Genomic DNA, 16,369 nt, shown 5'->3' on the forward strand with positions numbered 1-16,369 from the left:
AAAAAAGGCCCGCGGCGTCTTAAATTATTTTAATTGACTTCGGTAGCTACGGACTTCGTCTTACCGACAGACGCACACAATCATAACCGTCATAAAACACACATGTAAACTCTATATATAAATTCGTGCCCTTTTGCATACGGAATCTTGTTTGTACGTGTGTGTAAATATTTTTACATGTGTGAATACCAAGAATAATCTAATCTATCATCAAAATTAAAAGTATAGTATATAATATGGAACATATTTCAATGTGTTATTATAATTTTACTTACATATACAGGATACTCTAATTTATGAGATAGATACTTAGTTAATTGTCACAATATATATACTATGAAATATCAAGATAATTACGTAGCACAGTAGTTGATTAGGTAGTTTATTTTACAAGTTATATTACTTTTCTTCGGAGGTCGAGTGAATTAATAACATACCAGAAAACCATGGCTGAATATTATCGTTGTCGACTTTTGCTGTGCTTTCAATAAACTTTGCAACTCCCGACTCGACAGCCGAGAGAAATACCCAACAAGCAAAAACAATTAACAAATTGATAAGCTCAAAACAATTTTCAATTAACTCCGTCGGAGTGTTCGCCGTTTACAAATAACCACCATTTATCAGAAATGCCTATGCAGTTTTAACGTCCGACGTACAGGGCTGGCCCGTGCAATTAAACATTTTTTAAACTCAGACTTGTATTAATATGGTCTCTTATTCCGATTTCAGAGAGGAAGCGGGGACGACAAACGTACACCCGGTACCAGACGCTGGAGCTGGAGAAGGAGTTCCACTTCAACCGGTACCTGACACGGAGGAGACGAATCGAGATCGCGCACGCGCTCTGTCTCACCGAGCGCCAGATCAAGATCTGGTTCCAAAACAGGCGCATGAAGTGGAAGAAAGAAAATAAGACCAAAGGCGAACCAGGGTCTGGAGACGAGCCTGATAATATGAGCCCGCCCACCTCGCCACAATAAAGGCCTCTAGTTTAGTTCGCGGTCCAAACAAAGGATCTTTTCGTTTCAGATTACAAGGAAATTGGTTTCCGTGTCCATTTAGTTTTCGTGTATCGTTGACTTGCGTTCGATGGATGATTCGGCGTAACGCGTCCACGTAATTACGGTGAATCTGGAACTGTCGATCCGAGACCACTAGAACAGTTTCATTTGTATAAATTGTATGTTGGACTTTTCATAATAATATTACATTATAAACTAATACGTAACCTAGTGATTTGGGATAAAGAATAATGATAGTGTGACGGAGATTTTTACAGTTGTTAAGTATAAATTAATTTATAGAACAATCTCAATACCAATAATTACCAAAAACGCAGTATATAATTATTAGTAAACTGCATCGACATTTATGTGATTATATAGCTGGATAACGATTATTTTGGAATAACTCAATCATTCGCAATCGGTTACTATTAATTAGAAATTTTTTGACAAAGTGCTTGATGTAAATATTTGTTTCATGTCATAGATAGTTTTGTCAATACATTAAATATTTAATTTAATTTATTTCGATATACTTTGTTACTGTTTCTTTGATATAAGGTTGATTCGGTGTTAAGCACTTTGTAAAGAAATTAAAATAAATATACTTCCTTATACTTATAATTTTGAATCACAAAACCATAAGGACCTCTTATAATTAACCATTGATAAGAAGGCAATTAGTATCCATATTGTTATTATTTAATATATTTGATGTTTTATTTCTAATTAAGCTATCGAGATACTATTCTGTACATACATACCTACATGATAATTTTTAGAACTTATAATGTACAATTGTTTTAGTGTGAATAATTATATTTGAGATTAATTTGTGAAACAACGATAAGTTTCGTGTTCTGGGTACGAGTGTTTGTTTTGTGGATCTTCTCTGATTTTCACTTTTGGTTCAATATAATTGTAGTATGGAAAGGCCAGTTATACAAGTGCAATGTATACGATTTTTGATGACACATATACGTAATTAATACTGATAATAATGTCATAGGAAATTTATTATAATTGTAAAATGTTACGAGAATGAAAACTATAATTTAGAAAATACATATTTGAGATATTGATTATTCTTTGATAACTTCTATTACAATGACAAAATGAATGTTGTGCCATTCAGTGAGGTGAAAATAATGTAAAAGACAGCTCGGATTGAGACACTGGATATGAATTTAATGATGTTAATAATAACGGAACAAAGGTTACCTTCAAACTTGTAGGTTGCAGGTAGAGATATTATTTGATTCTTACGGATGTGTAAAGTAGGTACACAGTATACCAAAGTTAGAAAATAATTGCCGGTTGTTCAATGTTCACGTAGTAACGATGAACCTTTATTCGGTAACGATCAGCTAGTCTATGTGGCTGATTGTTTCTGTTTTACCACTTCGATTTATTGGAAGGTATTTTTATAAAATCATTGCCTATGGAAACCGATATACGTAAAATTATAGAACATTTATATTTTACTCGTAACACAATAGTTTTACGAAATTAAAAAAAAGGTGCGGGAGAAATTAAGAAGGTTGAACTTTCGTCAGGATTCGCGTTATACGTTTTCGTATTGATGTAAACTATTTGTAAATTATTACTTTTTTTTTCACATAGAATGTAATTAGCGAATGTTTACTAAGAACTCAGTGAGCCGGCTTCAGTTTATATAAATATGTTTTATTTTATTTTGTGCTGTGTTCGTTAAGTGAATGTAAATTGTAATAATTGTATATTGTCAATATTATTCAATATTTATTTATTGATTTGCTTAATTAGGTTCGCTTTCGAGTACTTCATTTTTATACTAATCGAGTATATTTGGTACTCGATTACTGTCTGGCTGGGATGTATTTTTATCATTATCATTTGAATTGCTCAAACATTTATGTTGTAAATTTATTTCTAGCAATAAGAATTGTTTTTTAATATGTAACATTTATACTATGAAATGTATTGGTAATGATATTTACAGCGGTGACATAGATTATATTATATTTTGTTGATAAATCATGTGCAATCTTAACAAAAATCGCATTCTTCAATATCCCTTGCCAGATAGAAATCTCGACTTTTAATTGATTTGTAAAATTTTGGTATTAGGCTTAACGAAGTTCAAATTTAGTTTTGTTTAAGTAAACCTCCAACTGTCCCGAAACTTTAAAAAATTAGAACTGTAGAGTGAAGTGGGAACCTAATTTGATGGATATTATTTACCATTTATGTCCTATCGATTCAAAATTTATGAAATATAACTATAATTAGTAACTTATTAAGGTTAGGCGAGACGATATTGTCATAAATATATAAATACATGAAATTAATAAAGCATAATGATTGTATTCAGATATTTCATTTGACGATATTGCTATCCTATGTTACGTTAGTTGATTCTAAATTACATAGTATTTAAGGAAAAATATTTAAATCACCTTTTTATTTTACTATTTACGATGAAATCTTATAAGAAAATATTATATTAGACAAACACAAAGATTATAGAATAATTCATACATAGAAATTTAAATCTAATCTAAAGAAATATTAAAGTGTGGTTACTTTACTTAAGTTAGCAGAAGAATTAGTCTCCAAATTATACTTATTGCTATATTTTATGGATTTCATAGTAGAATATCAATCAATCAATACAGATTTGGTTGCATATTCTACATAATGTTTCCAATTAGCCAAAGTTCAATCAAACTAGATTCAAAATTATTTAAGGCATGTCTTTATACGCAGGCAATGAATATTATAACTTCATTTAGTTCCAATCCTTTATTGTCTGAAATGTTCTGTATACAGAGTATAGAACTGCTTTCCACGATCGTGGGCCGAGATACCGACATTATAATACGTTCCCTAACGACAAAATAATGATTTGCGTGATAGGGGCCCGGTTCCTTCCGTGTCAGTCACGACCGATTGGTGCGCCCTCCCGCGGCAAATCTCCGAATTACTTTTTTTCTGTTTCAACACGAACGCGTTATTTATAAGACTAGGTGTGGCCGACGCTAATGCCTTTTTAATAATGCCTCGCATCCAATGAACGCTGAAGGCAAAACATTACTCCCCGTAGCACGAACTAATGCGTTTTTGACAAGTTTGAAATTGTGGCAATTATGGTTTTGCAGTTCTAAATTGCCCGATATTTGTCTGTTTGGTGTTCTACACTGCGGAAGTGGTTTGTAATATTTCATCCTATTTCTACAAGGACGATAGGTTTTTTGTCATGTGTCAATTAGATCCGCTGTTAGCAGGTATATTCGCAGGTAGATAATTACATATATAAACTGTAATAAATAAATTATTGTTGAGGAACAATGTATCTGTAAAGATTGTGATAGACTTTATTTTGCATACTTTCGTACCTACTTTATTTTATCGTACTGATGTCTACACGAGAAATGGCATCATTGGCATACAAACAGTTCAATTTCTTTAATTCAACGTTCATTATATCTTGGTCTATTAATATTTGTTAGGAATACGTTAATAGAGGTCACGTTGTATTGGTCTTTAAACGTCGCAAGCGCACGATAAGTGTTATTTATTGTCCCCTTTCAATGTGGCATTGCACTTGTTCAGATTGAGTTCATGGTCGAGGCAAGATAACGGCCACGTGTTACAAAGGTCAATTTTAGCAATATAGACATACAATGTATACCATACTTATAAATAGATTACATATTATCTTTGTTTTTACTAATATAAGGACGTTGACTCTAGTCAGTAGTGGGTTGGTAGGTCACACGAGTAGATAGATGTTTTTTTAATATAGTTTGACAGATACTGTATGTAATTTTTACTTGACACAAGTATTACCTGTGTACAAGAATATCATAGACACCAATAAAAGCTGGATGCTTTATTAAACTGCCGAATTAAACTTTCAATATATGCTGACAATGAAATACCTTATAAATGTTTCTTCTTTCGTTTTCTTACTCTGTATACCATATCTATATATACCATATCTATATAATATGTAGTAACATATTAGAGGTGCTTGTTTTTTATTATTTATACGTATTAATATTTTCGATGATAATTATCTTGTGCTTTCATTATTTTTTGTTCTTAATTTATCTATAAAAAGTCTGTGCATGTACATTTTTGTATAACATTTTATCCCACTTGCTAGCAACTTTATTTAAAAATATATCTGTGAAGTATTTGTAATCATACTGCATCACGTTTAAACTGATTAGAACAAATCGTAAATATCTATGATGAATCTCATCCCTTCCCTGTATTTTTGTACGTAGAGATAGCATAGATATAATTATCGCCATTATTTTACATAGCTATATAATTTAAAACAATTTAGAGTCAGTAAAAAAAATATTATAGATTAATAGCCGTTTAATATATTCTTTGTAGGTTTTATTATCATTCAATTTAAAGAGATTTTTAATAGGTACTCTCGTCACTTATTCCGGGATTCATATGATCCTCTAAGGTATAAATAATATTTGAAAATATACTCTGTGGTAGTGTGAAGATATGTTTCAAAACTAAACATTGTTCTACAGTAGTCTTCGTATTTAATACAGTATGTAGGTATGTGTATATTGTTGTTGTTAATAATCTTGTATTTATAATACACAATTTTTTTTTATGATTCATATTTTAAAATTTCCATTTTCATTAATCTTATTTCAAAATAATTTTCTTCATTCTTAGTGTACCAACAAAGAGCATGCTCAAGTCTATATAGAGCACTGTTGCATTGTGATTGGCAAGGTCTGTCCCGTACCTAATACTGAGCCCAATGTCATATCTATTCCAGTGCACTTATTTGAGCCAGCCTTTGTTAGCCAATTTTCGATCTCTACTGCGACACTATTTTCTAGTGTTCATATAGATGTTGTATCAAAATAATGACTTGAATAGTTTGGTGTTCACAAGAAATTTTTCTTAAAGTCACAACTGAGCCGGATTTCATCTTTATTCCTTTTTACTGACTTAATTTACCGTCTATCAAGAAACTCCCAGTTCCTCTGCTATTATTGAAATGTTCTAGCAATGATTAGCCTCCATTTCAAGTAGTACCTACTTAGAATTTGTCAGTCCACTAATAAGCAGTGACATATTTTGAATTATGATACATAGATATATCGCATATTATTATACTGTGTTAGAAAAATTCATTTCATATTTTAGTATAGATAAGCTGTAAAATATATTATTTATTTCTTACTCTTCTAAATATATCTAAATAACTTGCACTTCATATCTACTGACCTAGCTCATCTCGCAACCTATGTCTATATTTTCAACCATATTGAACATTCGTCATCAATTCGTCAGTGGATAATTTGCCTCAATAGGCTAACTGACCTGACATATTCTCATTCTATGATCCTACACTAGAGCGCTGTGTGCGTAATATACGTAACGCAGGCGGTTGCACCATTCTACATTCATACATAAAAAAGTAATAGGTCTATAGGTATATCTGCTATCTATAAATCATGATACGTCATTAAACTTGTGTTATGACCATAAAACCATATTGTCCCCAAACACCACTTAAGTCAAATGTCCACAGATAAAGACATCATTCACAAACAATTTTTCATTCGCGACCTTGCCTCATAACGTTCAATTTTATTGACTGCCATAAAGCAAAGCAATGGTTAAATCAACGCCGCTGTATCGATATAAACACCTTTTAAATCATCTGTCCTTTTCGCGCTTAGTATTATTAAGGTATATGGGAGAGAGATAGGTGCGTCGTCTCTTCATTTAGCTGATACTGAAAATAGTTTATGAGTGTTAAGGCGCCCGCTATACTCGTGTGAAGTTAGACTCTATTGTAAACGCCATTGGGTACAGATTTCCGTGTGTATTTTCATTTATAGCTTTTAAATGGGTCCTTAAATTGCTATAACGATTTGTTTATAGCTCGTGTGAAGTGGCAAGTCTTTGCATGATGGTATAATTAGATACCTATAGTATGTTATTGGTAATTTATTGATTAGGTTAGGTATAAATGAAAATAATTACTAGATTATAGTTACCTACTGATATCATTTACAATATATACCATTGATTAAAATCAATAGGAATCTAAATGGAAAACGTATAGAATAAGAATCCACTAGGTATTTAGGTAAGTTTTATCAGCACAAAGAAAGGATTAAGAAAATTGATAACTATTAGTACCTAAGTAGTCCAAAGCAGCAGAAAGTTTTAAATGTTAGTAGATCATAGGTGATAGTAGTAACAGTAACAGAAAGAAAGTGTTTATGTTGTTAGTCAACATGAAATTAAAAAGTCTTCCTTGAGTATGTTAAACTTATAAAATGTAAGTACTTTCCTACTGTACTCTACATAAATACCAACGTAATTGTGAGAAAAGAATTTGACACAGACACACCATAGATAACTTTATATTGACTGTACCTAATTTAATTAGGATTAGGTACGTCTAAAATCTTTGTTAATATTTCATTAAATCAAACTAATTTAAAAACTATAATTTTTAATTCGTTACTTAATTAATATTTTGGATCACTTATCTTACATACGGAGTTTTGTATTTTATATATCATTTTAATAATTACTACACTATAGCGTATATTAGGTATATTATTATTACCATTATTAATATAAATAAAAACATATTATTAATATTGAAATTCAAAATTTGGCGCGCATGTAGCTGCCATTTTGTTTAGGGCGGTCTCCCCGCTCGTCCCGCCCCGCAGCTGCCACACCCACACCACATCGACTCGGACGCAGCCCAACTCATTTGTTATATTGTACAGTCTACCAAACAGGTTCCTACAAGGTGTTTGCCACAATAAATTATCAGATAACTAAATAAAATCAGTTCCTTATGGTTTATATAAAGAACTGTTTTTATTTAGGTATTGAAAAGTATACGGATTACTGAACTACTTCGTAATGGAAATGTTATAAAAGTAAGAGATTGATTTTTTAAGTTTTAATATTTACGTTATATAGCATTATTTTGTATATACTAACTATATAATTAATTTACTTGCCACTAATTGCCATAAATGACAATTGTCACTCAGGCATAACTGTACTATACAAATATTATCATTAGTCTACTAATGTACAATCCGATTGGTAGAGTCACCGATTGGTAAAGTATTCCACATCAAGATATTATTTAGGTCACCTAAGTAGTAGGTCATTCCCTACTTCTTTTAGTGTTGACTACTCTATCTATCAATACCTGCTATATAGATATTGGTAGCACCTATGGGCACATCAAAGTTACATATCAATAAATGTTAGGTTAGACAATTATAGATATGTATCTAAGTTAGATGTGCCCATAGGTACTATGTGTATATGTGTGATATGAAAAATAGACTTACTTATGGGCACATCTAACTTAGATCCATACTTATAGATTAACATAAGGTAGAGTCTACAAATATTCTGTTTGTTTCTTATTTATTAATAATATAACCTATTGGTTATAACTATATTATTTTGCCATTAAATGATAATAGAATTTTCTACCTTCCAATCTTATATGTAGAGACAATAGAATCTTTTGTTGCATAGGTAACCAATGAATTAGTAAATATCTAAATTGGTTACCCAACAAAAGTTTTAGTCAACTTTTAACAGTTCTATTAAAAATAGTAGAGTCACGTGCATTCATATATAAGTATGTAGGTACTATACCTATCCTATCTAACTGTAAAAAAATACTTAAAGATATTAAAATCTCATTTAGGTTTTCCTCATGATTTAATATAAAAATCTAAGTATTCTCAAATATAAAATAAGTATCATTCGAATAGATTCAAAAAAGTTCTATTTAGATGCTATTTTATACATGTATTTCTTTCCACAGACATAGAGTTAATATATTTTATGTAGAATATGAAATATATAGCTAGTTACAGCCATATATTATACATTCATATATTTCATTAAAATTAACTTACTTTGCTTCATGTAAAATAAATTGATCAAAGATTTTGCTAAGAAACTTGTTGCCGCTGGATACACGTCAGGCGTTGCATTCCTGATGACGTCGATCAAACTATAGACATCTCCTTTCTGTATATGGTAAGTTATATATTTCTATCCTTGTTAATTACCATTTTTCATCTTTCGTCTTGAAATTGGACGGTTTGGCGTAGAGGGACCCGTTACGTCACTATGTCGGGGTAGCATGTATGAACTCTATAAGTGTTGCTATATCTAGGGGCCTTAGAATTCTAGGTATAGTAAGTAAACATTAACTTGAAAAAAATCGACGAATGGCAAAGTTATTTCTTACCTTAGGTCGTTATTTCTACAATATTCAAACATGATCCCATAGTGTCAATATTATCTTAAATATTGTCACTAAGAGAGATACCTATCTTAACTATGATATTTATGAACTAAGATCAGTAAAAATAATGGAAATCGAAAAATATAGAATTTACACTTGGCACGTAATTACTTTTGTAGGCTTTCGAGCATTTAGGTAGGTGTTTTTTTGTTTACCTCTCAGACCGCAAACTGCCGACGGATGGTTAACGTGATAATGTAATCGTCATATCACAAAATATCTTGTAATACCAGTGCCAGTAGGTATATCTACTTCTCATATGTCGATATTTATTAAGATTACAGATAGGTAAGTATTCAATGTCATTCATTTGAAATAATGAATTTAAAAGAATGTGATAAAATCACTAAATTACTTAAAGTGAATTTATTGAAGATTTCCATCTTTTAGTAAATACTCAAAGTATTTACTAAAAGATAGAAATAATGTTATCTCTATTCTAGTAGAAAATAACATTATACTATTATATTATAATATATTCGTATAAGTACCTATATCCATAACATCAATAAGCTGTAAGCTACCTACTTAATGATATTTGCATACAGATATTATCTATTGCTTGGTTTTTCAATAAGTGGTTACTGCAAAATCATTTCGCTCATTTCGATCAAGTCTTACACTATTAATGTTAGACCTGAGTGAAATGATTTTATATATAATACGAAAACTGACTTCATATGCATGCAAATAATACAGAGAAGATATTAAATAATCATAATTATGTAACATCTTACTTATATAAATGGGTAGCAAACATATAGATAAGTATTTATATGGTTACTACAGTAATCATGGATGAAAATTATATTACTATAGATATATACTTATAGAGACGTTTAATATAGCAGAGCGCAGTGACAGAAGTAATATAAAACTAATTTATAAAAAGAACTCTCATATTTCAAATATGGATAATCGAATATAAAAACTGCTAGTGATTTTTATTGTAGGTCTAACAGCTACAGACTTGATGTTGAATATATATAATCTTTCAGCATTTCAAAATAATCTAAATAAAAATTATTGAAATAAGTATAGGTATCTAGTTACAGCGCTATAACTCTACTTAGGAGTAGTTTCTCAAACTCTACACAATTTTCACGCTATTTTTCTGTATCTTTAATTTATCAATATTAAAATTATATATAGTAGGTATATACATACTCTGCTTATATCTAGGTAAAACAACGATAAATAACCTGATTATAATATTTTAAAAAAAGTTTAGTGATCTACAAAATGTCAATATACATACATAGAATAGAATATACATTATATATGTAATATCTTGCAATAATTTTTCTATTATGACAGTTTATACAATGTTTTCTAATTATGAACTCCCGTCGGGTGCTCTAAAAGTACTTACAAGATGTCAATAAATGTACTTACAAATATTTTTAGGTAATAGGATATGGGTTCTATAAGACTAATTGAAACTAAAACATTATTGTTATAAAAGGTTGAAACTTCTCAGGAGATAACTCATTGTAGTAGGTACTCACACTTATGAACGGTGTATAACACCGCTATAAATGTGAGTACCTACTACACTAACTACCTTACTATTGGGTGAGTTGTATGTTAAAAAAGTACATAGATCCACGTTTTATTAAAAATTGCAATTTCATGGCTTTTGTAATTAGAACTTAATTCTTCTATATCTTTCTTCTTCTTTTATATTCAGAAAGACCTTTGTATGCACCAAGGATTTATTATCGTATTCACTATTATTTAAATATCTTATCAAAGGCGGTTTCTATATATGTATAGTAAATTCTTATATATTAGTGCCAACGTACCTACCTTTTCCGCTCTTTAAAGGCTTGCTACTAATACTTTTAAATTTCTACTCGTCTTGTAGATAGTACCAATTATTAAAGAAGGAAGCTAAAGAACAATATTATTTTAATATACCTAAATATATAAGTAGGTACATATTTATAGGTAACTATTAAAATATATAGTTTCTTTCTCAGAGCATTGAGCTCTCTCAATAGTCAATCTAGCATCAGGTGAAATTTAAATTTCAGTCCAAATTAAAAAAATATTCAAAACTACGTTGTTTTTATTTTGTAAAATAAACCTGCAAAACCGTTCAATTTATCATTGGATACGGCGCCGGATTACTAAAACAAATTATCTTTAAATGTAATGTGATGTTATTTAACGGTATTCATTAAATGATTGATGACTGTATTCAATGAATGACACAGACACACACTGTGTTGTTTTAGACCATTCGCTATGAGAGTTTACCATTTCTTATTGTGCACTGTGTCATATTTTTATGTTGTTGGCAAACATTTGGCGACGTCGTCAATAGCAGCTTCACTTCATTGTCGGGCGAAGGTCGATTCTCATCATTTGCATAAGTATTTCATGATACCAAAGTGTCTAGTCACGACTTTTTAATGCCATGTTACTCAAATATTGTGCTTTCTAATTTGTAGCGGTCTACCTGAAATTTTGGGTAGATTTCTTTCGATGGAATTTTAAAAATGTAAGTATAAGTATTAAAATAACTTATCTGGCATTAATTTAGTTTAAAAAATACTAGTGTCTAGCCTTGCTTTGTTTCGTATGGTATTGCCATTATATTTACACAAAATCTTAATGAATTATATCGGAACTCGCTCAGATATATGTATTGAACTACACGACATCCGTTTAGTAGTTTCTAAGATTATCGTGAATATACAGACAACCGCGGCAGGGGACTTTGTTTTATAATACCTATACCTATAGATAAATTTAATATGAAAATATACATTAAGAATTATTTAGACCAAAAAACTAAACGTGTTTTCTTTGTAACAAAAGTATACATAAATTATGTGTAACTATATAAATATCAGTAATTCGTACCTCTGTATTTAGAAATATTACAACCGTCATTGCATGTAAACGAGTAATTTTATTTATTGAAATACCATTTAAATAAAAATCTAAAAATTTCTTTTATCACACCTGCACGAACAAATAATTACAGTAAGATGTTGAAAGCTATTTCCAAGTTATGCGATACCCTCGACTCGCCCCGCTGCGACCAGCGTGTGGTAATTCAATAAAGATAATCCTGGAGATAGCGGAGACAGGTTATGTGGAGATAGCAACGGATAACTTATGTGTACCTAGTTTAGTAGTAGATAGACATTATTGGATTCTATGCAATTTAGTGCTTTAGTCGTTAGTTAGTATCTATTTATATATCAGTTAGTTTTGTAGTAACACCAACAAACTAATTACACTGAATAAGTTTGAGAATATGAATGTTCACTATGAGGAAAGAATTTCATTGCAAATTATATTAGTACAATGACATAAAAATATAAAAATAAGAATTATACTGAAGTTGTTGAACAATATTTGCAATTTTTTTTTATTATCTTATGTAATATAGTACTGTGCACAATTACATAGGTATCTGGGTATTAATATACTAAACTTTCATTATAACAGAAACATAATCATACAATTATGTTTCTGTTATAATGAAATATCTTCAGAACACCATATAAAATGTCTTCATATAAGGCGAAATATGTAGAACTATGTGTATCTACCGATTTCATGATAATTGTGCACACCATATTCCTGTAAATAAACATTACATTCATTTCTTTAATTGTCATACATTTTGAGAAAAAAATGTAAAAACTAAGAAAAATTTGATAGAATGTAGTAGATATTATTAATTTTTTTAGTAATTTCACTAAAACTTACTTATTATAGTTTAATCGAAATTATATCTTAATGCTACTCATTTAATCTCTTATTTAGTTTACTGCCCTATGCAAATATGCAGTATAAAATATACGTATATATGTTATATATATTCTTTATTGCACTTTTAAATAGAGTAGAAACTTAATTATATACAAAGTGGGAAAAGGTGGACTTATATCTAAAAAAGATCTCTACCAGTCAACCTAACAGTGCAGCATAGCTAGTAGTGAGTGGGTTACACTAGTGCAACTAACAATATAATATTGAACTGTCCAAAATTAAAAAAAATACTATTTTGTAAGACGTATTCACCTTATATAACGACATTCAGAGCCCACAAGTACTGCGGAAACCAATCTCATTTTAGGGTACGGCGCCACAATAGGAGGTAAGTTTTTCGTCTGTCAGAGTGTCACTTGTTTACCGGCTTTCACTGAGAGTTGGGGCAAGTTCGGTAACTCCCCTACCACCAGTTCTCGAAATAAACTATTTAAACCAAGTTACGTAATAAAGTAAGTTGTATTGCTTCCACAATTTCTATACTACATACTAGTTTTTTACTTTCTGATAATACAGAAAAGAATAAAGACACTTTCTAGTACTGCTTCAAAATATATACACGTTGCTCGGCGAGTATTTTCTTAAAAGAAAAATATACAGGCAGACTACAAAGTCATCTATTTCTGTAGACAAATGTCTCACTGTGTAAACCACATTTCGGGTGAAGGATGAGATATGGTACTTTAATTATTGCATATGGAGTACGGAGGCATAACACCTTAGATCCCTGGAATGGCAACGCGGCTAACAAATGCTAATGTAATGTCCGTGGTATAGTTCATGTTTATAGGCGATGGTTGAACTTACTATCGGGTGGTATTGGCTATTAGCTTGTTTAACATTTTTAACAAAATAAAAATATAGGTTCTTTTAAAAACTTACCATTTCTCAGAATTTTAATGTTGTATTTATTACCTTAGAATTAGAAATCTGTTGTACACACAGTACAACATTAGTTGCAATCAGACTGGATAAATTTTCCTTTTTGTAAACCATTTTAATAAAAATCTCGATGACTTGATCACTACGAGCTAAATGACCAGATTTTATTCTCTTTCCTTTATGTTTCACTTATTTACAATACTTAGGTACGCTATTAGAATACATACTAAAAACTGGTGATAATGATGATGATGAAATTTATATTCGCCTGGAAAAAAAGCTAAGTAATCGAAAATATGAAACTTACGTATGAATATAAGTAGGTAATCTAATAAATTCTAAATTGACATTATTGAATAATGTATAGGTATGCTTAATATTTTACAACTATTGACATATGTACTAATTTAATTTTATAAGCATCATTGTCATCAATATTGTTTTTTTCAGGCTCATTGTTAGATAAATATATAGATAAAAGAAAGAACCGAACGATGTTTTACTTCCAATAACTATCTAAATATTTCAGATTTATCTACATAGGTACTTAACTGTTTCAAAATAATATTGAAAATGTCTTAAATTTGTCCATTACACTTGGCTATTCTGCTCTACTGAATCTCTGTTATGAATGTGGCAGTAGAATAAATAAATATATTATTAAGTGTATTCATAAGTTTAATATACGTAACCGGTATAATAAATGTGTTTATATAAAGACTATGTTTATTCTAATTGTTTTTATGCCATAAAATAATATTCAGGAACCAATGGTATCATATTTGTGTGTGTGGAAGAACCTGATGTGTCTCCAGACAAAGGGGCCTGATGTATGATTAATGTTGACTTTCCGCACGTTCCTGTACTAACTGTAGGTATGCGATATAAATGTATGTGGATTTAGGAATCAGCTAATGAAATTATTCGCTTCTCTTACTGGATTGGGGTTGTGATTAAACGATGTCGTGAAATCGCCTGGAATGAAATTTCGTTTATGCAAGGGATCGTGCTACAAATTAATTTGAATGCAAATATACTTTGATTTGATATACATTAATTTGAATAAATTTCGTAATGTATTTACTAGTTAATATTCTGGGAGCGCTGAGAGATACAAATTGCAATTCAGGTTACTTATGTATTATAAGTTCTTTTATATGTATAAAATATTTATAAAACGGTTTGTAAGCTTAACTATATTAAATATATCTAGCATGTAATTGAAAAATAGTATTAATCTTTCTACTACAAATTTGGACAAATAATTATTTTTTTATATGATTTAAATATTATGAACTGTACTCGTTTCGTATAATTCGATGATTTACAGGAGTATTTACAGTTTTTATAGTTAAACAACTACCTACATGCAGAAATGCAATGATAAGCCTATTTCAACATACATTTTTAAATTGTCTGTAATTGCCATAACAATGTAAAATTTAATGCTAAATAATATTTAACTTAACGTTATCATAAAAAAAATCTTTAATATTTTTAAAAAGTATCATCACCATTTGTCTTTTTTCCAAATTTAGAAATCTATGACGGTCATAAATTAATTTTATTTTTAAAAAGAAAAACAATGTCGTTGCTTTTATGTTAATTTGCCTTTCCAAAACCACGTGGGTAGATTGTCGTCACAACAACCGTTATCTGAAGTTGTATAGTGTTGCTCACATTATGTAGATGTATTCACTCGATATACATCGATATATTACCGCCAACATATACAGAACCACTTCACCTCCCGTGTTAGTTTCGCCTTTTCTATCTATCAGGGGTCGACCAATAATAGTTCGAGGGTCATGAAATATTGGTGTGCAGTGTTTGGTTTGAGGTTAGCGGCTCTATTGTCGTAGCCATTGATTAATACCATAGTTTATCTACCGATATGACAACAATGGCGTCTTACCCGAATGCCTTAATGCGTTCTGCCTATAGGTTTTATTTACGTACCCATCCCTTCTGAATGTACATGGTGTTTTTAATATTTGATAATATTATTTTTGAATTCACGGGTGCTGAAACAAGATAAATACGAAATAGTATTGCAGTGATAATAAATATTCATAAGATATTATTTAATTTTAACTATCTTATAGTATAAATATTATTAACATAGATATCTATAAGCCTATTCTTCTTCTTTCGTGTCAATAGTAAACCTAAAAATATTTAAACCAGAGCTTGACAATTTTATTGGCACAAACAGCCGCCTTGTTCAGATCTTCCTTCGTTTAAGATGCTGGATACAAAGGTCACGATAGGAGATGGTACATAGTTTGGGAAGAAGTTTCGCATTCGCAAGCCTCATGGGCAGCGATACCCCATTTCGCAGGTTGTG

General features: G+C 30.3%; 1 protein-coding gene across 6 annotated transcripts in view; it reads left to right on the forward strand.

Annotated features, from left to right (window-relative positions):
- Positions 1 to 3,378, forward strand: part of LOC131847933 (homeotic protein antennapedia-like) — a 205,887-nt gene extending 202,509 nt beyond the window's left edge. For all 6 annotated transcript variants that reach the window (XM_059197656.1, XM_059197657.1, XM_059197658.1 and 3 more), the window contains one exon: positions 733 to 3,378. In XM_059197656.1, the coding sequence (XP_059053639.1) occupies positions 733 to 983 (251 nt within the window). In that variant the 3' untranslated portion in view covers positions 984 to 3,378. The remainder of the gene's footprint in view (positions 1 to 732) is intronic.
- The last annotated feature ends 12,991 nt before the right edge of the window (positions 3,379 to 16,369 follow it).

Source organism: Achroia grisella, unplaced genomic scaffold (assembly GCF_030625045.1).
Source record: "Achroia grisella isolate CSIRO2021 unplaced genomic scaffold, CSIRO_AGI_Agris_v1 utg544, whole genome shotgun sequence".
Classification (NCBI taxonomy): Eukaryota; Metazoa; Arthropoda; class Insecta; order Lepidoptera; family Pyralidae; genus Achroia; species Achroia grisella.